At 37.9% G+C, this 24071-nt stretch overlaps 1 protein-coding gene across 1 annotated transcript in view; it reads left to right on the forward strand.

The window, feature by feature from the left end:
- The window catches only part of NAA15 (N-alpha-acetyltransferase 15, NatA auxiliary subunit), a 38462-nt gene extending 21961 nt beyond the window's left edge, over positions 1-16501 (forward strand). Inside the window, exons 7-20 of the mRNA XM_058837112.1 lie at positions 7-126; positions 805-900; positions 1032-1138; positions 1553-1625; positions 2333-2502; positions 3043-3195; positions 4799-4927; positions 7438-7651; positions 8463-8656; positions 10779-10887; positions 11248-11346; positions 12064-12207; positions 12645-12742; positions 15034-16501. Coding sequence (XP_058693095.1) covers positions 7-126; positions 805-900; positions 1032-1138; positions 1553-1625; positions 2333-2502; positions 3043-3195; positions 4799-4927; positions 7438-7651; positions 8463-8656; positions 10779-10887; positions 11248-11346; positions 12064-12207; positions 12645-12742; positions 15034-15234 — 1907 coding nt within the window. The 3' untranslated portion in view covers positions 15235-16501. The remainder of the gene's footprint in view (positions 1-6; positions 127-804; positions 901-1031; positions 1139-1552; positions 1626-2332; positions 2503-3042; positions 3196-4798; positions 4928-7437; positions 7652-8462; positions 8657-10778; positions 10888-11247; positions 11347-12063; positions 12208-12644; positions 12743-15033) is intronic.
- Positions 16502-24071: the final 7570 nt, after the last annotated feature.

The following is a 24071-nucleotide window of genomic DNA, read 5'->3' on the forward strand; positions in this document are numbered from 1 at the left end:
ATGCAGGAGAACTCCTGCTTCAGCTTGGCAGACTTGAAGAAGCAGTTGAAGTCTACAAGGGACTGCAAGAAAGAAATCCTGAAAACTGGTCTTACTACAAAGGCTTAGAAAAGGCACTTAAGCCAGGTAATGATTGGATATCTTGTAGGAAATAAGCTTTTTCTGCATATCGGAAATTATTACATATGTATGAAAAGCTTGTATTGCTTTAAATACTAAAACTATTATTTAAAAAGTCCTCATTTAAATTTAGTTTTTAGTCATAGTGTGTACATACAGTCATAATGTTGGGTCTTCTTAAGACAGACTGGAAATACTGTTTGCATTGTTACCTTATCTAAAATCATAGAATCACAAAAATGCAATAGTCTGCTTGTGGTTGAAAGAATAGAATTAATTTTTAGATGACAGTTTTAATTTTGAATTTTTCATTGTCTCTGTTATCTTAATATTTTGTTGTAGCTAATACAACTGAATGGTCTTTGAAGGTTTTAGACAGCAATAAGGCAGGAGCTCTTTTTAAGATCAGAGATAAGCAATTAGTATTCTAGTGCTGGAAGAGGAATTAACAGATACTGAGTACCTTGGAGTCATTCCATTCATTAATGGAATGTATATAATTATATATGAATCTAATAAGAATAAGGAGGAAATTCCATTCTTTAAGAAGGCTATAGCCATTATATATTATAGTTGCTATGTATTCTGATTCTTTTTTTAGTCAGGTATAAGTTACTTTCCCTGCCCCTCTTTTCCTTTTTGCCAGAAAGGAAGGGGAAAGTAAACTATAAAATTCTCTTTCAGCTAATATGATGGAGAGACTAAAGATCTATGAAGAGGCCTGGACTAAATACCCAAGGGGACTAGTTCCAAGAAGATTACCATTAAACTTTTTGTCTGGTAAGTGCATTTTTGCTGAGCAGGTAGTGATCAACACTTGTTTCTTAAATTCTGATTTTACAGTATAAACAATCTGCAATTGATGAGTAATGTCTGGTAAAACAAAATCAACAGGTCTTTTTCCTCTCAAGGTGAAAAGTTTAAGGAATGTCTGGACAAGTTTTTAAGGATGAATTTCAGCAAAGGTTGCCCACCAGTCTTCAATACTTTGAGGTCATTATATAAAGACAAGGAGAAGGTAAGTGTTCTAACCAGTTTTTACATGTTCTACCTCATAACTGTGGTGTATTGAAGAGATGAAGGAATCCATTTTCTTCAGTGTTCATAGTATCAGCCCTGGTTTAGATGACCTGATATGGCTGGGAGAAAAATGGAGTACATACATGAAGCATATATGTGCCAAGTTGGTAAATGTAGAAAACTTAAGACTTAGTTCTAATTCTAAGCTGTGTAAGTATTCACCAAGAGACGCCTGGTCTTAATTTGTTAAAATAGAATAAGATTGAGTACATTCTCAAATGGAAAGTAATTCAGGATATCGCAGAGTTTTCTTACAAAAATAACTAGTTTGGGTAACAGCAAGTAGCTCATGTTGAAATAAAATACTATCTGGCTCACAGATTATTTTTTGTGTCTCGTCTTGCGTGTGTAGGTTGCAATCATAGAAGAGCTCGTGATAGGTTATGAAACCTCTCTAAGAAGCTGCAGGTTATTTAACCCAAATGGTGAGTGCTGAAACTGTTGTATTTCATGGAAGTAGTGCCTGGTTGTAAGCATTGTGTGTCCATTCAGAGGTGGGGAAATAGGGAGTGAAGAAACAGAGGTGATGTTTTTCCTCTAACACAGAACTGAACCATAGCCATCAAATATAAAGTCTGTATTCAAAATATAGTCACTGGTTCTAAATTGTTTCCTAGATCCATGAATTTAGCCATCTCTTTGCTGTTTTGCATTCAAGTATGCTCTTTTCAAGACTTGAGTTTATCACTGTTTAGGAAACTGAAGTTTGAAAGTTCTGTCAAATCTGTAACTACAGAAATGCCAAACAAAAGGCAATATATACTGATAGTACAATCTTCAAGGAGAGGTATAGTTTCAGAGCTTTTGGTGGGGACTAGGTTTTGTGTTCTTGGAGGTTTTGCATAACTGACTGCCCTAAGCAAATACTGTTCCAAACAGAGTGCAACTCCCTTTGACCCACCAACTCCCTTTTCCTTAAAACCACAGAAGGAGAAGGGAGGAGTATACAGTTAGGTCTTGGATAGACTTAAAAGCTCATATATGTACCTGGAGCCAGTTGTTTGGAAGCTCTCCTAGGTGTGTTAGAGAGGCAGAATTAACTTCAGTGGCTGTGTTTATAGGATTCTACTTCTGGTATGTTGTTTTAGTAATAAACTGAACAAACAACCTCTCTCCATTTTATTCCTGCCAGATGATGGTAAAGAAGAACCTCCAACCACTTTACTCTGGGTCCAGTATTATTTGGCTCAACATTATGATAAGATTGGACTGCCATCCCTTGCTCTAGAATATATAAATGCTGCTATAGAAAGTACTCCCACTTTGATAGAACTCTTCCTTGTGAAGGCAAAAATCTATAAGGTAAGTTTATCTTTATACTTAGTGACCAAAGGCTGGTGACCAAATTAATTTGTTAGGAATTTTAGTGAGTTTCTAGGTAAGGATGTTGTTTAGATGCTTGAGGGTAGGGTTTTCTGCTGCATATGAAAAAGCTGCTATGAAGGTTTTTAACTTAATAAAGGAGAAATGTGCAGCAAAATGTGACTTCTCTGTTTAAAAACCACACTGATTAATTTGATTGAGTCTTTCATCTGGTTTTACACCATTTTTTTAGCTGCTTAAAACAATTTTTCAAATGCACTATGATATTGTATCAGAATGGGATTACCCAAACTGGTTCTTTAAGCATTTTGAGGAAGAACGTTCAGTGCTTAAGCACCAGTAATTCCATAATGAGGAAAGGTATTTAATGTGTTTTTTTTTCTTTAAAGATCTGTTGCTTTTGAAGAAAGCTATTTATTTTTAAAAAGTCTAAAAAAACCTACTTATATCAAGCAGTGAGTAGATAAAATGCGTGTGTTTTATAATTACTGACTCTGACTAAAATTTCCATTTTTATAGCATGCTGGAAATATTAAAGAAGCTGCAAGGTGGATGGATGAGGCTCAGGCTTTGGACACAGCAGACAGATTTATCAACTCCAAATGTGCAAAATATATGTTGAAAGCAAACTCCATTAAAGAAGCAGAAGAAATGTGTTCTAAGTTTACGCGGGTTTGTTGCACTTAACTAGAGGTCTTTGAATAATGTGGGCCTAATCCCTTGTGGAACAATTTTTTGCTTTTAACTTTGCACTCAGCTTCACTGTCATATTTAAGTTCTGTTTCAGAGTAACTATGGTTGGTTGTTTCAGTTATGGTAGTTTATAGCAGGGATTGAATTCATCTTGGATAAGCATGATTCCATAGTAATAAGTGAAAACTATAAAGCTTGGATTTGGTTATATTTGCCAGGTAGGAAAAACACAGCATGCCTGTTTTAGAGAGAACTTCTGAGAAAATAATTTTTGCACGATAATTTTTGGGTTTAATGTTGATTCTATAGGATACATGAAAGAGCTGGTAAAGTTGTCCATGTCTCTTCTTTCTAATGATAATTAGGTTAGAGAATTCAGATGTCTCTTGGAACATAATTTTTGTGTGGTTAACCACTGAGAGCCTTTGTGAGGTGCCTTCCTTGTGTGAGCAATGTTTCATCCCCAAGTCCTTGTTTATCAGCAATGAAGGAACCTTACACCTCTTTTGTTTTAGCATGTTCTTACACATAACCAGTTATCTGGAAGAAAATATTGTATTATGGAAATTGCGTAATTTCAGTAACCCCATTTTGATAGGTTTGATGGCCACACAGGCTAGTTACCTTTTAAAATGTAGTTCTTTGATATTATTCTTTCATAACTGAAAGTCAAAACAACTCAGTAAAGTCTCTCCAGACTATTTGTCAAAAGAGTTTCAGAATACTGGCAGTGTCATTTGTATATTGTCTATGGGAGACAGCCAACAAGGCATCTACCTGCAGAAGTAAAGCCTTTTCTGTTTGTTTGTCCCATTTTCTCCTCTCTTAAAGAGCAGGGGAAACCTGGAATGTAAGGTAGGTTGAATGGAGAGAAGAGGGAGTAGTGTTTATAAAGGAAATGGATCTATGCAAGTATATATAAATATCAGATTTGAAAGACAACTGTGATCCCCTTTTTTGAACCCTAAGTTGTCAAAGTTAACAGTATTCCTTTTGCCTTGCTACTCCTCTCTAGTACTGACTGCATTAGAAATAATCATCTATTACTTACTACTAGTACATCTATTTCATATTTACTACTGTAAGGATGCTTAGCTCAATCAGCAGTTCTCTGGAAGTTGCAGATGGCAGTTTTAGTTGAGGGGGGATAAAAACCTGCAGGATTTCCTGCAGGTGTGATTGTCTTGCTGTGGGTTAGAACTTTTCTGCCACTTTTGCCATGCTGCAATGTGTTACTTGTGTGCACTTAGTATTAAAATCACTGAATGAAGGTTTCTCCTAACCTAGAGATGCGGAACTGTCACAGTGAAATGGTCACTGCCTGGCTCTTCATTGTGTCTTTCTGACTCTTCTAATAGGTGTAACAAAGATTTTTATATTTGTTTTAATTAATCAGCAAAGCAAGGCAATTTTAACTGTGGCATTTCCACATTAAAAACACTCCACTTCTAAGTGGAACTCCAGTTCTAAGATTTAAGATTAATTTTCTTTACTTGTGCTTTTAATTAGGACAAGATAAAAGAAATATCAGCTGATGAATCCAATGAGATTTATTTTTGTATAATGCTGTTTTTGCTTTTAGGAAGGAACCTCGGCAGTAGAGAACCTTAATGAAATGCAGTGCATGTGGTTTCAGACAGAATGTGCACAAGCCTACAAGGCAATGAACAAATTTGGAGAAGCACTTAAGAAATGCCATGAAATTGAGAGAGTATGTATTCAGCTTAACTACTTAGGTGGTAAAACAGTGGTTTAAGTTTACCGTACCGATATGTTACTTTTCTGAGCGGTAAGGGTGCATTTCATGTAGCTTCAAGAGAGATTTCATGTTGATTACTGGCAATTTTATATAGTTACATTTCCTCCTAAAAGTGCCATTTTAAACTGTGTATTATGAAAAGATTTTATAAAGTTCCTTGAAGGTCTAGATGAGCGCAGAAAATGTCAAAAATAATCTTGATTCTGGCAGTGTACATAAGAAATGGGTATTTAGGTACAAACTAAGAATATGTGTACTTTAAGTCCCAAAATGAGTGGTGGAGCTGAGAAGCCCATCCTTGAAGTAAAGGATAGATGTCAGTTACTATAAAGGCACCATTTTAGAGGTGCACAATAAATGTTAAAAAATTGCCTAAAATGTTTAACTACCTTCTCCTTAAAAAAAAAAAAGCTACAGTTTAAAAGAAGCTATTGCAAAAATAAAGACTTTTTTAAATAGAAATTTTATAAAAGAGGGGGAATACTTGCACATTAAATGTAGATATCCATAGTGAGGTAAACAACCAAATTTGGATGCATAACTTTAAAAATAAGCAGGTATGGGTTTGGTCTTTTTAAAGCACATTAAAGGCTAGAAAAAAGACCAGACAGCTGAGGGTGTAAAAGAAGTGCTGAAAGAGCAGAACTTGGTAGGAAGCTGTGCCTCTTTGCAAATAGAGAGTCATTAGGAGATTTCAGCACTGCTGCTCTTATGCAAGGAGGACTCAGCTTCTGGAATATTATCTGATTTGAAAAAAGTGATGTAAAATTATCAAAGCAGCCTGGCCTAGTGAAAGGTTTCCCCACCAATGGCAGAGGGTTGGAAGTAGATGACCTTTAAGGTCCCTTCCAACCTACACCAGTTTGTGATTTGCTGGGACCATGTTTTGTTTCCACAAATCCTTTAAATAAATAAGTAGAAGATTATTTTGTGTAAGAAACTATTAGTCTTGTAAATTGTTTTGGGTACCAGAAGAGGTCAGCAAATGAAGTGATAACTAGGCCACCCAAAAAAATACTTCCAAGGATTTAAGTCACTATGTTTAATTTATCTGTTGGATTAATTGGTTGAAGGTGTAGTAAAGTTCAACAATAAGATAAGCAAATATGTTGAATTCAGAAACCATCAACAAAACTTTTGTAAGAAAGAGTAGTGCCTTCTAAATCTTTTAGAGGGGCCAGTTATGCGAAGAGGGCAGTCTAGTTGATAAAATGTGTTCTGGTTTTCAGAAGCACTTTTTATCTCATACTTCACATCATAAAGGATCTAAACTGTTTCAGAAAAACTAGGGAAGTTGATCTCATGGATTTAATAGCCAATTCATGGCTGGGAAAACAGAGTAGGAGCAAAAAACAGCTTCTGCAAGAAAAGGAGTTTGTCATGAATATTACTAAGGCATCTCTGTAGAGTCTTCATTATTTCATCAATAAATGATCACAGAAGTGGACTGAATGCTGCAAGGACAACACCTGCTCTGTCTCAGTACTAAATGATTAAGCAGCCCATGAAATGTAATGTTCAACAGTGTAGTCAGTGACAAATTCTCGGCCTGTGCATAAGTATAAAAGGTCTTAACAATAATTATTGCTGCTCAGGAATCATTAAACCATTACAGATAATGCAGCACGAACTTCTGTGCTGGTGTGGAGCAGCAGTCAAAAGGACACGTGAGGAACTAAAACTCAAGAAGTAGTACTTTTCTTCCATTATGTAAATCTATCACACTGTTTACATCTGAGTGTCACACATTCTTAAAAATGTGCTAGTAAAACACCTGCTGTGGGGTAACTTCCAAAGGAAGAGACTGCAATTAGCTTGTTGTACTTACTCTTCTATCCTGAGCTTAGATAAAGCTGAGTTTAGGATAAAGTTATATGATATCATAAGTATTTGAAGAAGTTCAAGAGGGGAATGAATTTTCACTACTTTTCAAACAAAACCAAAGGGACATTAGGTGGTGTGGAAAGCAGAGCTTGAACAAAAGAAAGTACATTCTCACATCATCATCATTATCTGATTTAAATGTGGAATTCATTGCCATAGTATTTAGTAGAAATTAAAATTATAATTTTGAATTAAAAAAACCTATAGCGATTCATAGAAGAAAAACTCAAATGATGTTTAAATGCAATGTATATTGTATTTGTGCAATTGTACATTGTATAATTGTACAATGAATGTTGTATATAATAATGAATATAAAACCTTTGTCTATTAAACTAGAAACTCTCAGAGGTAGTTACTTTTAAGAGACTGTGAAATTGGTGTGTTTTGGTTGTGGGCTAACATGCCTTCTGTCCTTTTCACCATGACTTTATTTTTGGAGGGTTTTGTTAACATCTGTAATAGTTAGGTTGTATTTGTCAAACAGTAGGCTTTTACTAAATTATTATTTTTAAAGTCTCCAGGTTAGTATCCCATTGTTAATACTTGCTTAATAATGTTTTGTTACATTGTGATAGCATTTTGTAGAAATCACGGATGACCAGTTTGACTTCCATACTTACTGTATGAGGAAGATCACCCTTAGGTCGTATGTGGACTTGTTAAAACTAGAAGATGTGCTTCGACAACATCCCTTCTACTTCAGAGCAGCACGGATTGCCATAGAGATCTATTTGAAACTTCATGATAATCCCTTAACAGATGAAAATAAAGAACATGAGGCTGATACAGGTATTCAACCCTCAGAATTTATTCATCGTGCAATTTCACTAATTAGTGGGTATTTTAGGAAGGTCTAGCATTCATTATGGTTGTCAACTGTGGTAGCCAAAACCACAACCCAAAGTAGGCAAATAGCAGCTTCAACTGCATGGTAAAGTAGATGTTTTGCTGGAAATTAAAATAATGTATGCTTTTATTGTGGTTATTATAAAAAAATGATGAGTTGGTAGTGACAGTTGTGACTCATAAGTACAAACATTTGTGTTACGGAATGACTGCAAAAACATGAATTCTCATGGTGGTTGGTCCATGGAACAGGAGATTGAAGCAAATGTACTTGGTAGTAGCACTTTCTAAGCACTTTATCAGTGTGTAGAAATTTCACTAGGTAGCAACTTTATTTTTACATCGAAGCAAGAGATGATAAAATTTATGTTTAAGTCGTTATTTTATTTTTTTTCCTCCCATATCTGATTTGATATAGCTTCATAGATAAGCAGTTACGGCTTGGGGCACCTCAAATAGTATGAATAAAGGATCCTTCAAGAGAGAATCCTTTTAGAGGAATTTGTCAAGTTTTAGTGTTTTTCATCTCATTATACTATTATTTTAATTTCTATCCAAATTCCACCAATTTGTGAATTATGAAGCATCAGGATAGACTATAAAATAATCTATCCATAGTAAATAAGCCTTTACAAAGGTTATGACAGCATTGCTCATGAGTAGATATGGTTTAAAAAAGATGTTGTCTGACAACTGCTTTATGCTGTTAATACTAGACATCAGTGTTGTGTGGTTTTGTCCTTTGTGTGTACAGCAAATATGTCTGATAAGGAGCTAAAGAAGCTACGAAATAAGCAGAGAAGAGCCCAGAAGAAAGCACAGCTGGAGGAGGAGAAGAAAAATGCTGAGAAGGAGAAGCAACAGAGGAATCAGAAAAAGAAGAAGGATGATGATGATGAAGAAATTGGAGGACCGAAAGAGGAACTTATCCCTGAGAAACTGGCAAAGGTGCATACCAATGTAATAATAAAGTCTTAGATATTTGTAGAAAAGTTGCAGTAGGCACACATAAAACTTAAAAGCCATTCAAATAAATAGTTCATTTTTTTGCTATGGCATCTCTTCACAAGCAGCATTTTAAAAATTACTTTCTAGGGATAGTTTGTCAGATACAGTGTCAATAGTGTGGAAATCACAGCTTTTGTGCCTAGTTCTCAAAGGCAGTAATTGAAGTCATAAACATTTGCTATGTGTGGAATTACCTCCACGTGTCTACTGCACTAACTTGTTGATTATACCCTATTTCTAGTTGGTTGTGTAGAAGTCTTTCTATCCTGTATGTAACGTGATTATCATTCACTCTTTTATGCCCCCTGGTATTCTTTTGTTTGCATAGTCAGCCTGTGAAAGAGGAGACATTGTGAAGCAGTGAATGCTTTAATAGGATTTGTTTGCTTCTGTTTTGAATGGGGGGGGAAGCAATAAAGAAATTGTAGTAGTTAATAGTAGACGAGGCTGAGCTGGATTTAGAGATCTGGATTAAGAACTATAGAGATATAAAAGGGAAGTGACCCAGAATGCTCTTCTTTTAGCAGAAATTATGCCTGTAAAGAGCAGGAAAACACTCAAAAAATGTGAGGGAAAGATAAGAAAATTACAGAGACTGGAAAAATTAATTTATAGCAATAGTAGTATAGATTTCAAGTCTTGATAGATCCAGTATTCTGCATCTGTATTCATACTATTCACACTGTAATGAGTCGTATTTGCTCTTGAGAGGATATTTGAAAGTTGAGTCAGTGAACTTCACTCTGTAGCCAGGAAACAAGTGACTTAAACTTGAATAGTTATTAAGAATATTGTTGGTATTTCCATTGTTTAGTTCAGTGGTTGCAAGAAGCAGAACTAATTGCAGTGCTAGCCAAAATGGAAATGTAACAACATGTACTGAAATTGATTCTGTAGTAGAAGGATGTCATGGGATAGCAGTGAATAATCTACCCAGTCCCCAAGGTTATAAGGAATATAACCTTACAATACAATGCGTTCCTTTGGCAAATAGAGTTATCTCTTTAATACACAGTTGGCAGTATAATATAATTCAAAATTCAATATCACAATCATGATATAGACACTTCCAAATGCAGTTGGTGCCAAAAGACCATTTTTGACACAGCTGGTCACATGCAAATAGTTTTCCTGAAACAGCTGCCCCTAGACCTTTTTGGATATGTATCTTTGGCACTAAAGGTATGGCTTTGAAATGGGGTTTTATAGGTTCCAAATAGTTTATGTGCACAGTGTGTATGTAAAACCAGTAGCACATGGAATACGAGCGTTTTTATGACAGGTGCTGTAGTTATATTGAGCAGGAAGGTGTCCATTGCAATCTTTAACTAAAGTTATTTGCAACAAAGTGTATCACTTCAATATTGTTGAATTGGTATTGGCACACAACAAAATTTGTATTTCCTTCTCAGAGAGTAGTTTCTGTTAGTTAAAAAAAAATTAAGGGCAACAGACAGTTCTTGTTTAAGTAATCCCAAACCTCTGTAAAGGTATCTAGATACCTGTCTGTCTGTAAAATCCCTTGCACAGAATTAATTTGTGTGAAAGCTGTCCATTTACTGGATTGCACTTGCTAAGATTAGGAGACCTTTTTCAGTATCTTAATTACTTCCAGCTTGCTGTTGGTATTTTTGCTAGGACTGTCACCATGACCTGCTAGCTTTCAGGAACCTGTATGAAGCTCATGAGCAAAATGTCATGGGTGTTTGTAAGTCATTTGCCATTATCTCAGGCCCATGTACATAGGTTGGTGTGGGCAGCCGCATTGCCCTTTTCAGTGCAGGTTCAGCTCCAGTTGTGTTCACTACTCATGTATAATAAGGAAAAGATTTTTGTCTCTATAGCAAAATGTGGTTTGTAGCCATCAGAAAGCAAATATTTTGGACTTTTTAGTCTGTTTAAGCATTGAGTGAAAATTTTAAAATTTGTAACAGAAGAGGTTCTAAGCATCTTATGCACTGCCTTGGGAGAGTAACTCTGGCGTGACTCAGCAATAGCTGTTGTTTGTTGTTGTAGTTACTATGTTTGACCTTAGTTGTGTGTCACTTCATTGCATCTGTAGGTTGAAGCACCTTTGGAAGAAGCCATTAAATTTTTAATACCCCTGAAGAATTTAGTGAAGAACAAAATAGAGACTCATCTTTTTGCCTTTGAGATTTATTTTCGAAAAGGTAGGTGAAAACACTTAATGAAAGCAAACAATTTGTGAATCATGAAGGCGTATATTGGAACTTAAGTAGCAATTATTTATGAGAGGTGAGGAGCCCATCTCTGTCACGACACAGACTTTTTCACTGGACCAACACCCCAGCAGTGAGCAGTCTCTGAAAACCAAAGTTTGAACATTTGGTGATTATCCACTTAATTCACTGGTTAAATAGATGCATAATATTAAAAATAGCTTTTGCAGCACACTCAGCTGTAAATTGTTCTGATCATTCTAATTTCAAACACTAAATACTCTTGTAACACAATGCAGTGAGTTCCTACCACAGGTTTTGAACGTTTGTCAAGACTTTTTTTTTTTCCAGAGAAGTTCCTTCTGATGCTTCAGTCTGTGAAGAGAGCTTTTGCTATTGATTCTAGTCATCCTTGGCTTCATGAGTGTATGATTCATCTCTTCAGCAGTGGTATGTATCTGTTCAGTAGAACTCCATCTGTGCGCACTGCCAGGTGATGCCAAACATGCAGTCACTGATTTTTAGCACAATTAGTTCAAAATATTTAAAACATGTATTAGAAAGCTTTATAAACAACTGGTTCATGCTAAAATTTAGCATGGTTATTATTACTGCATCTGGATTTAGGAGTAATTCCAGTACTGCTAAGAATTTTTAAGACTGTGAGCAGTATATGAAGCCTGAAAGAGAGGCAGGGAAGAAATGGAAACTGCAGAGTGAGAAGTGTGGTTTTTCTGCTGACAGCCTTTGTCAGCATGCAAGGAGAGGGCTTAGAATTCTGTCCTTTTTGGTAAAAGTTGGAAGAATTCTCTCCCTTCTCCTGCCTCAAAGGTCACCCTTTCTGATGGGGGCTACAGAGTAGATACATTTAAGAACAGACTTGTATGGCATTAACCTTTGAGCCTAATAGGTTTCAGTTAGTAAGGGGGAGAGTATATTAATGTAAAAAAGCTTTGGCTTTTTCTAGGCATCAGAAAACTGCCCCAGTTAAGCTTCTTCTATCTAACCACATCCAATATTTACCTGTTAAAATTTCACACAAATTTCATCCTTTGAGATACTTTCCAATTATATTAATAATGTGAACGTGAAAAATACTAAAAAAAATACATAAAGCATATTTTATTGTGATTACCTGTACTGACCTCAACTTCTTTTTCCCAACAGTATCTGAAAGTAAGGATCTGCCTGATGCTGTTAGAACAGTGTTAAACCAAGAAATGAATCGGCTTTTTGGAGCAACTAATCCAAAGAACTTCAATGAAGCTTTCCTTAAAAGGAACTACGACTCACTGCCACATAGGTTATCAGGTATTTTGCCTTTCTCTTGTTCTGTTCTACCTCTGCACTTTCCCTGCTTCTCTGGCAGTGGTATCTCAGTATCAGGCCCAGTGATTTAACAATCACTCCTTCACTCTGGAGTACTTTTCTTCTCCATTTCTGTTTTTCTGACAACATGATTGCTGGGTTGTCTGTGATTTTCTTTTTCTCTTTGTGCTACTGAAATGCAAATGTTGGGACCTCTGCCCTGTTGTTTCTAATGTGTGCAGAATGTTTGTTTTAATGCTTGGTTTGGAGCTTCCCTTATACCTACCTAGGTGTCAAGCTTTAGGCTCCAAGTTGGTTCCATTTTGAACTACTGCTGTAGAGTTCAATTCCCCTCTCCTCATATTATTTCTGTTTTATGCTTGTATATAAGATGGTTTTGGTCATCCAGTGGCTGATGAGTCTCATTTTTCCTCCTGTAGCTGCCAAAATGATGTACTATTTAGATCCTTCCAGTCAGAAAAGGGCAGTCGAACTAGCAATGACCCTGGATGAATCCCTTATTAACAGAAATCTTCAGGTAACATAATTATAAATTGTAGACAACTTCTTTTTTAGCTGTGGAAACTTTAATCAAATTTTTGGAGGTAAGAGGAAGCTGAAATCATTGTTGTGTCTTATAGTAAAGAGGTTGAATTGTGAAAGGAATGTTAGGTTCATCTGAACTGAATATCCTTTTGCACATTTAAAATATCCTTTTTGCACATTTAAATTAATTTCATTTTGTGATATTAGGAAAATAGCAGCAGCAGAAACCATATTATTGCTACAGGTAATGGGAAAACTTACTAAACTTGACAGAATTCACAAGGCAAAAGAAAAGGTAGTAGTTTGTCTGCGCTTTGGCTGCCACACAGGCAACTGTTCACAAGAAAAGGAGTGGCACAGACTCTGGGAAGGATTTCCAGTCAACTTTCTGCAAGCTGTGGGAATTACCATAGGTTTAATAAAAGCTGCATATGCACAGGTTTGCGTTAGTGTGTAGTTAAGTGAAAAACTCACCAAATTTTGAGTCTTTGCTCCATTCTAGTGGTCATGGAATAATCTCCCTGTGACACTTCCTCCATGCCCCTTTCCCCATTCCCCCACCTTCATCTGGGAAGACTTGTCAGTTCTGACTCGCAATTTGCAGTAGTCTGTCCACTCAATTTTTTAAATCTATTGCAAGTAAATTTGGTAAATATTACTTTAAAAATCATTCTTTTGTGGACAAAAAGTGGAGTTTTCCAAAAAACATCTCTTAGGAAATATAGTGGGTTCAATAGAACTTTTAATTGTGAAGGATTTTAAGTTCATAGCAGAATTTTTAGACCAGACAAAGGGGGGAGAAAAGAGACAATGAAGGACAAATTGCCTTGATTTGTAGACTTGTTTAGGATGTTAAAGATTCAGATCCTTTCTCTATTCTAGCTGTTGTGGTATGGGACACAAACTCATGTCTTTTATATTCTAACTACATACGTAACATTTTTCATAAAGTTATCTTGTTTGGCTGTTGCTTTTTGGGTTCGGGTTTTCTCACTGTCTGTGTGGTCTCAAAGACCTTAATCTCTGTTATCAATACATTTAGAAAACAAAAATTAATTTGCCTTCTATTTGCTAGTTTTTGCCTGTGAGTGGGATTCTTGGAATTAGACTGGGGAAAGATTAAGTGTAACCAAAAATGCTTGGTTGTTTTGGAGGTGCAAACTTGGTAAAGACTAGAAGAAGCTTTTACCAGCTCAGCATTGCATAAATGTCCTGTACAGTGCATTGTGATAAAACTGAAAATGTTGAATTTAAACATGTTTGGTGTCAACATTAAGGAAAAATTGGACTTCTACTGAACTTCTAGATGAGAAATTGAAAGCACCCTAAAAATGTAGAATCTGAAGAAGTCTAGGTGTTTGTTGAAAGGCATTTTTGTGTGTAAAGAGATCAAATTTATTACATTTCATTGCAGAAAAGACCAGCTGTCTTGGAGCATGCTGTAGGTATAAAACCAGATATGTTTGACCTGGTGGATGCCAGTGTTACAAAGAGCAAATATGTGGAAAACAGGTCATTAAGGAAAGCTGTGTAACCCTACAGCAGGAGGACAGAGCAGTTAATCTTCAGTACACAGAAGAAATAAAAACTCTACTAAATGTCAGACGAGCAGGAAAAGACTGCCTGGCCGTGCTAATGCCTGCACACAGACATGAGCAGGTGTTAAATGCTTCCAGGCTTTAGTGGAGCTCAGTAGGTTGGCTTCTCATGTTTGGAATGCTGGCTGAAAAAAATTCCATAAGCAATCTCCTTTTCCTCTTCTAAATCATGAACAGAAATGGACAGGACATTGTACATATCTGAAAAATGTGGTAATATCAGAGTAATTTGATCTGATTCAAAGGTATGTTACGTGTTGCTAAAATGGTCAGTGTGTCCCAAGAATGGTGGGGTTCTTGGTTGCCAGTTAGCAAGAGTAATGTTTTTTCTTTAGGAAAATAAGAAACAAGTGACAAATTAGTATTTCATTTTACAGTCAAGGTTTCTACCTGTGTTTTAGATTCCTTTTTAAACTGCATTATTTCAAATCAGACTACACTGGTATTTCATGCTGTGTTTAGTTAAAATGTCATTTGATATTGAAAGATGTGTGGCCTTTGAAATAGGCAGAAATACTATTTTAAATTTTTCTTGTGAGATTATTCTTATCTCGGGAAAACTTCTGTTTGAAACCTGTAAACAGAAGTTTCTCTTTGTGGCATTGGTTTGTAAGCGTTCAGCTGAATGTTTAAGAAACCTTTATTCACTTTATTAACACTTCTTTATTTTTCTCTTTAATTACAGACTTGTATGGAAGTATTAGAAGCTTTATGTGACGGTAGCCTTGGAGACTGTAAAGAAGCATCTGAAACTTACAGAGCAAATTGTCATAAGCTTTTCCCTTATGCTTTGGCTTTCATGCCCCCTGGATATGAAGAGGATATGAAGATCACAGTTAATGGAGATAGTTCTGCAGAACCTGAAGAACTGGCCAATGAAATATGAACAACTTTATTGGAAAAAAATGATGTTGGACCATATCTGGTGTATTAATATTTTTGTCACGCACCTGCTGTATTGTTCTAACTTACACAAAGAACAGAAGGACAAAAACTGTTGCCTTCAAAATTTTACTTTTTTTTTATCCTGCTGACAAAGTATATATATAAAATATCTAACATATTACTGGTTATAGGTTGTTTGGTTTCTTAAAAATGAAAAGCTGCTAAAATTGAAAAAAAAGGAAAAGATAAACAACCCTCTTCCTCACCTACCCATCCATGTTTTTAAACTAATTTATATGAGACCTGGAGGTGTGTAGCCCTCAGAGCAGGTGTGTGGCAGAAATATTAACTTTAAATTTGTCTTGTGAGATTACTGTTATCTCAGACAGCAAAACTGCTGTTTTAGCACTGGATTCTTTCACTGAGCACAAAGAGTTGATGGGGCTTTAGCATCTGACTGATTTTGATACAGGGGATGATTGTGTCCATAGGAAGTATGCAGTGCGAATCAGAATATACAGAGAAACCTGCAACATACTTATGTTGGGGTGCTTGGACATATGGATATCAAGCAGAATTAAGAAACATAGTGTGTTCAGTAAGCTTGTTGTGTCTCTGAAATTCACTGTACACGATCAGTTTGGTGTTCTCGCACCACAGTTTTTACCTGAAGGAGCCACTTAAAAATGGCCTCTCTTGGAATTAAACTTGGGGTAGGGAGGGGAGAGTCAACATTGATGTTCTTGAGATGAACCTATTGGCATAGGTTGGCCAAACTTTTTAAAACTGTAATGCAAGAATCAAATAAAATTATGCACTGTGATGTGGCACCAATTAGAAAGATCGCATGCATTTTTCACGTAGAGTGAAAACAAAATGAGAACATACTATGGCTTGAAGTTGCAGAGAGGAAAACGCCTGACTACCATTTTGACTGATCAAGAGACTAATAGATTAAAACCTCAGCAGGCCTTGTTCACGTTATGCAGAAAAAAAAAAAAAGAAAAAAAAAAGTGCTGCAGTTTAGATACCTCTGGAACTTTTCCACAGTGTCACAGGTTTGTAATACTTGAAGCCCTACATTTCTAAGAATATATTTCTTGCTCAGTTGTTTCAGGCAAGCCCAAGACTTTGTAACTTTCAAGGGGCCCAAGACTTTTTTTTTTTTCAATAACAGACCAGCTTCTTATTCCTGCAGTTACAGATGTAATTTCCTTTGTCAAACATAAGGTACCAAATATAATGCAATAAAATGTTTTGAAAAACAACTGTGTGAATATTTAAACCAGTCTATGTTGTTGTACATTGACCCTGAATGGGTTTGCTAGAGTGCAGCTCAGGGTTGGCTTACTGTGCTGTCCAGTCATGCTAACAATGTCACTACTGATGGGTGGTCATTAAGTGTAAAGTGCAAATGCATTCTGTGTAAATACTGAATGTCTGGGAAGTCCTATAACACAGTGCTTTGTTACTTGGCTTTTAAGTTCCACCAGTATTAGGATGAATTTTGTTTTCCAAGTCAAGATAAAGTCTACAAGTCTACTCTGTTAATAATATAGATAGGTGCTCAAATGTTTTCTTTTGTAGGTTCATCATATAAAACAGATTAGAAATAAACTACAGCTTTCAAAGTGAGTGCCTTCTTTGCTGCAGGAGTTCAGTTACAGAGTATCTGTTCTGTGGATACACAGCCTTCCTCTTCCACATAATGGAATTCAGTGATTGGCATGTCCAGTTATGAGATTCTGGAAGACTTACTAGGGTTTGTAGTTTTCTAAGTGTCAGAACCAACAGGCTTTTGTTTATTATGTCCTCAGCTCCACTTTCTTTTAATGGTTAACCTATCCTTGTGTACATTTGCAGTATAGTTCCTGTCAGAAGTGTGGGTTGCTGTATTTGTATATTTTACCTGCTGGGCTTTTAGGGATGAGAATACCTACAGAGCCTTTAACTGACTCTGGTATTGATGTCTTGATCTCATTTGTTTCTGCAGTCTGAGATACTTGGACTGCATGTCTTCTGCAACTCCTGGAGATGGTTAAGTCTTGCCTACACAAGCTGTGAGCTTTTGGCCTTGCCTCTTTAGTACTGCTGCCTATTTTTTGGCTGCTGATGCTTAAGCTGGAGGCAGAGGAGTGGTCACTTGTAACAGATCATGAATTGCATCTAGCAAATTCAGTTTTTTCCAAATTCTGGTTTTTGGGTGCTTCCTATAAATGGGATTATTTCCTTTATTTTTTCACTGCCTGATTCTGCAGTGAAATGGATGAACTAAAACGTGGAAGTTACTTGTTATCTTTAATTGTGCGAATGGGGAAAAGGATGCTTCAGTGGGCCTTCCAGAAGTCTCCATTTACGCATCTATTTTGATTTCCCTAAAGACACTTCATAACTTCGCTGAAAGGCTTCTATACTGCTTCAGAGATGGTGCTTTTGGATTAAAGAGGTTACTCATCGCCTTCCAGAAGGTCTGCAAGCCCAGGACAGGAAACTAAGCCAAGAGTTTTCTTGAAGATGGAGGCTCTTTTATTGACAAAAAAATTGTTCCTTCATTTTCACATCTGTCCTGTTAGATGCAAGGCTGACTTCTGAAGAAGACCTTTTAAGAGCTGGAAATGAAGTTGAAATCCAGTGCAATAAGTCTTATTTGGTAGCACAGAGTGCTGTGTTGCAATGGAAGCTTTCCTTTGTGTGCTGACATCCAAAATCGTAATCACCAGTGCTTGGCTGCCAAAGCAGATGAGCAGGGAATGTGTTTGTAGTCAATGGCCTAGAGCATTGGCATGACATAATTTAGTTTGATTCTTCATGATTTTCACTGGAGGATTTCACCATCAGTGGAGCCACTGGTGATGACACATGATATGGGTATCTTTCCTGGGGACAAAAAAAGTTCAGACAATAAATTTTGCCTAGATGAGAGAAGATGGTGCACGTTGCATGAAGCAATGTCAAAGCTGGGCTTAAATTGTAGGGAACTGGAAGTTGTGTTTTTCCCTGTGATGGTGGGTAAAGTACTCGCTTCTTCCATGTAGAGACCAAAGCACGCAGGCACATGTGTGAACAAGCAGGTAAAATAGCCTCAAACTTAACTATTCAGTAACAAATTTCTTTGCATATTAAATGTCTTAAAAGCTATAGTCGACATTTTTTCTTTCTTTTTGCTTTTTTGGTTTGGTTTTTTTTTGTTGTTGTTGTTTTGTTTGGTTTTTTTTTTTTTGTAGTGGTCTTGATATTGGCATGTTCATAGGGGGAAAGCTTGTCCTGATGTGTGCTGCTTCAGCCAGAACAGAGAGGAAGGTTTGTCACCTAGGTTTTCCCCTAGCATGAGGAGTAAATTCCATTTCCCAGGGAGGTCAGTAGGGCTAAATGAGGTGTTTATGATCAATCTGTTAAATCTTCCCCTTAGCATTTGGATTTGCCAGGTCTGGAGGTACTGTAGCTGTAACAGTAGACCCTGGAAGTTCGTGTAGCAACTCACAGATTCAATTGTTTTCCCTGTAAGAAAACAACCCATGAGGGCAAGGGGAGATTAGGCCTGAGGAGCCAGAGGTGCAGGAGTCACCTTCTGTACAGAGTACGAGTACTCGTACTTCTGTATGAGGGCTTCTGGACAGAACATCTAACTAGCTTTGAAATATTTTCCACTAAGGAATTTTGCTTTACAAATGCCATTTTTACCTAAGTGTAATGTAAAATAACTTGAACTATGTGGAAGTCAGTTATATTCCTGTGGTCCTGTGAAGGAAAATGGTGCAAATGTAGTGTAATTAGATGGTTGTATCAGTAATTGATTTGAGCCATCTATAAGCTCATTAATGAAAGGTTAAGTTCCAGTTGGAGAAAAGTGGTTGCTGAGCTTGGGGAAAGGCTCTTGCTTCCAGTAGCCTTCCAGTTATCAATTGTCCTGGGATGAGGTGAGGCACAAAGGGCGTATGCTTTTACAAAACCTCTGGCCACTCTGTCATGATTATATTTCCTGGTAATTAAAGCTGGAATCTACAAACACTAATTTTAATGGTTGTATTGGAGAGAGATGCTTTCCGGGAGCATACAGCCAGCAGTGGGAATGGCAAGGAACAACTGATAAAGCAGCTTGGCAAAAGAAGACTGAAGTGAGTTATAAGGAGGTGGCATAATAGAAATTCCATTTTAAATTAAATATAAGATAGATTTTTTTATTACTAGAAAGATGACTGAAGCTGTAAATACTATAAATGCAGTCTTCCTATGCCAAGGAAGCTGTAAATGTGTATTACTTCTGGAGTGGTACAAGCAAAACCAGTAGTATGTTCACAAAGACTCTAGCTTTGTATGTTAGTCTTCATGTGAATTGTGGCAGAAACCTGGGAGGACAAAAATTGTCCATGAGAGACAATATCAAAGAGTTTGTGATATTGCAAGAGAAATATTGCTACAAAATCCAAAGCATCTTAGAATATCTTCCCTAAGATGCTTGTTTTAATTAAGAGTGTTAAATCTGCTAACTTTTCATAATGAAAGACAAGGAAGTATTTTCACAAAATATTTCTGCCTGGCACTGCCCATTCAATATCTACCTCTACTAGTCCTACTCTAGTTTGGCTACTGCATAGTTTTAGCCATTTAGCATAAAACTTATGAAAAAGTGTCATTTAGTTGGTCGTTGAATGTATGATGATGGATAATATTTCCTTTTAAACTAATGCAATAAACCACAAAGTTAGTGATTAAATCCTGTTGTTGGTTCAGTGCAGCAGCATATTTATTGCTTCATTGGTGATCCGTTAAAAAAAATCTCAATTATAAACTCCACCAAGTTATTTGCAATTGTACTGGGATTTGCTTTCCCTTCCAGCCTTCCTAACTGGTTAACAATGTTGTACTGCATTTTTACACTCTTCTCTGGTTACAGTAGCAAACATTAAAACTAGAAGGAAATTAATCCTTCAATTCAAAAGAATAAAAATGCTGAGTTGTTTGTAAATGAGTGCTAGTGTTTCCTTGTAGGGTTCTGTGTCCTCCTTTGATGGCCCATTAGCTTTGTAATAAAGGATCCCTCAGCCAGTTCCCTTAATTCCCCCTATTTTTTTCCAGGCTGATAAGCTGTTAATGGAGATGTGGATCTCAAAAAAGGAAAAAAAAGGTGAGTAGGAAAAGTCTGTGGCTCCTTTTGGAGTCAGGCTGGGAAAGAACCAACTTGGCAGTGAGCTGTCTGTCCTAGCCCAGAAACCAACAGTACGTACAACAAAAAAAAAACAACATCCTTTGCTCTTTCAGACTACAAAGAGCCAATATGTGGATTTGGATGGGTGCTCAGAGGCAAGCTAAATGAAGAAGCATTTGCTGTTTTTCTCAAATACTATTTTTGGGGATTAAATAAAATAAGGCTTCTCTTCCCCACCCGTAAGCCCTCCTGGTCCCAAAGTTGTCCTGATTCAGTGTCCCATAGTGTGGGAACTGAATTACCTGGGATAGATCATACCCTGGACGGGGTTCCTGGCACAGAGGGAATAAACCTAAGGCCCTGGGATGCAGGTGCTGGGGGGATGGTAATGGAGTCATCCCAGAATAGGCAGGACCTTGGACATAAAAGGTAAAAACTCCTGTCCACGTTCACAATTGGTTGCTCCCCCCCCACCAGGTAACCCTAGGTATTGTGAAGCTCACCATGCCCCTGGGTCTTTCGAAGCAGCCCCTCAGACCACATGGTCTCTGTGAACATTAAAAGCCATCTTTGGGCACTCCCATCTTGATTTATTTTGCCACACTCTACCCAGCAGAACTGGGAAAGAGAGGTCTCAGAACCCCACCTCGACCCCGGAGCACCTTTGCAATTTAAATCTATTAGCATACAAAATAATATGGTAATGCTGACAAATTGTAGTAAAAGTAGCCAAGCAGACTGCTGATGCTAATGTAGCCCTCTGCTCCCTCCCCTGGGAAGTCGGCCGGCTAGGTGCTGCCCACCAGGGGGGAGAGAGAATTTAGCAAGGACAAAAGATAAAAGACCAAGAAGGCTCTCTCTTCTGGGACAGTATCCCAGTTTAATTCTAGAAAGGTTCCAGGGAGGAAAGAGTCCAGGCTGGCGCTGGATTTTAAACAGAGGGAAAGGGGGTGGGGGAAGGCAGGTTACAGCCAATGGGGAGAAACCCAAGGGGAGGAGTGAGGGGGAAGGAACTAACACATCACAGATCCAGAGGGGGAGCAACAAGGAGAAACCATTTCTAGTACTATAATGCAATACCACATGCTGATACAGCAATATAGGAACCTATAGTGTGTTGTGCACCTGGCATTTCAGATTACCTAGAAAAAAAGGTTTGTTAATGACTGCGTGTAATGAGTAACAGCTCTGATTAACCCTGTCTGCAGGAAGCACCAGTGGGCTGCAGCACTTGGCAGGGTCTGTGGTTTTGGATGCCTGCGGGGAAGGTGGGTATGATAGTGAAGTGATGACAACAATATCCTCATATTCACCCCTTTGGATGGGAAATGGGAGCTTGTTGCAGGAAGGGCAATCTTTGCACAGATAATGCCCTACCAAAAACCACCACCCCTAAAAAATACCATCACTTCCTTATCCATGTCCTCAAAATGTCATTGCTCTTCTGTGGGAGGGAAAGGGCATTTGTGCTGGGAAACTGCCTGTCTTGAACTTTTCATAATTTGAAACTGCCCCCTTCCATTCCTTGGAACAGTTCCTCGTGATTTGAAGAACAGAAGATTTATGAGGAGCCAAGGTGGCCTGGCAACTTTGGCATTATTTTATCTGCATAAATACCTGTTCGGCTTTCCATCGGTACCCCTCTACTCCATCAGGTATAAAAGATCTTCCTACATCGTCATTATGCTTCTGCAATCTGTTCTGAAGGCTCCATGTGCAGTAGCAGCAAGACAACTGTGGCCCCTCTTGTCCCTCAAAATGCAGGAGTACATGCAAAGTGCCCTTTATTCCAAATTTGCCTTCATGGGCACACCCAAGGGATGTGTCAATGCTCTTGTGATAAATGTAGCATTGGATAAAAATTCATGAAGGAGAATAAAGAAATATATGTTACATTTATAATAATGTAAAGATATAATTCCTAATTGTCCAGTAATAGTGATGTGTTGGTGTCGCTGCTGGACACAAAATAAGGAGCATGAGTTCAGTTCTACAGCAGAAAGAGGATCATCAGAAGGGCTTTATTTTTAGAACTTTCAGCCCCTTTTATAAGGTGTTCCAATACAGATTTAACCTGATTGGTAAAGGGAACAACACCTCTGTAGTCCCATTGGTGGAACAAGAGAAAACACACTTAACACAGCTGTACAGTATTGTTTTGAGAACCATAAACTATTTACAAAAATGGTCCTTGGGAGAGAAATGTTCTCAAGAGACTTTCCCTTGGGAAAAGGAATTTTCACTGACAGGCTGAAAACTCTCTCAGACTCAGAAAATCAGGTCCACATGTTGGTTTAATGACCAATGAGGGTTTTACTCTTGGACCTGTCTATAAAAGAAGATCTAGAATAATAAAACTTGTTCTCTTGTGCAACCCAGAAGAGAGTCCATGTTGTGCTTCACTGTTCCCAATATAGTGCGACAGGTCACTTCAATCTGGGATGCTTTCCCCAATGATGCTTCCCCAAAATTGGCAATTGGCAGTTCTGGACATCAAGGACTGTTTCTTCCAGATTTCTCTGCACCCGGCAGATGTGCCTCAGTTTGCTTCCTTGGTTCCTACTATCAACAGGGAGACCCCAATGAAACAGTACTACCAGAGAGTTTTGCCTCAGGGAATGAAGTGCAGTCCCTCCATCTGCCAGTGGTATGTGGCTTCATTGTTGTCCCCAGTGCGTGCCGAAAAAAGGGAAGCCATCATGCTACACGACATGGATGATGTGCTTGTGCGCGCCCCCAATGACACTATACTTCAACACACACTTGCCCTAGTGGTTAAAGTCTTAACCTCTGCTGGATTCCAATTGCAGGAAGACAAAGTTCAAAGGATGCCACCTTGGAAGAACCCAGGCTTAGAGATCACTGTGCAAACCATTGTTCCACAGAAATTGGAAATTGTTATTGATCCCAAAACCCTAGCAGATCCCAAAACCTCCATTCCCTGTGCGGGTCCTTGAGCTGGGTCAGGCCATGGCTGGGTCTCAGCAATGAGGGCCTGGATCAATAAATTCTCAATTTATTGAAGGGGGAGAGAGAGCTGCTTTCTCCCAGGGAACTGACCCCAGAGGCAAAAACCCAATTGAAAAGGCACAAAGGGCTTTCACTGAGAGGCAGGCTCATCACTATAAGCCTGAGCTACCTTTCAAATTCATTGTCTTGGGAAAGCTACCACATTTGCATGGGTTAATATTCCAATGGATCGAAGGGCAGAGAGGTTCACTCTTAATCGTAGAGTGGGTCTTCCTCTCCCACCAACAATCCAAAACCATCACTAAGCCACAAAAGCTGATGGTTCAGCTAATCCAAAAAGCCAGAGTGAGGCTGAGGGAACTGTCTGGTTGTGACTTTGTGTGTATTCACCTCCCAGTAAAACTTTCTGAGGAGTGAAAGAAAGGAGGGTTGACCAAAGAGATGTTCAAGCACCTGCTGCAGAGCAATGCTAACCTCCAGTTAGGTCTGGACAGCTACAGTGGACAAGTATCAGTCCACACCCTATCACACAAATTGTTTCATGAGGAATTCCACCTCATTCCTCTTGAGAAAAGGAGCCGTAGGCTGCTCACAGCTCTTATAGTGTTCACTGATGCATCTGGGACATCCCACAAGTCAATGATGACTTGAAGAGATCCCCAGACTCAGAACTGGGAAGCTGATGTTGAGTTTATGGAGGGGTCACCCCAAGTAGTGGAACT

Source organism: Poecile atricapillus, chromosome 4 (assembly GCF_030490865.1).
Source record: "Poecile atricapillus isolate bPoeAtr1 chromosome 4, bPoeAtr1.hap1, whole genome shotgun sequence".
Lineage (NCBI taxonomy): Eukaryota > Metazoa > Chordata > Aves > Passeriformes > Paridae > Poecile > Poecile atricapillus.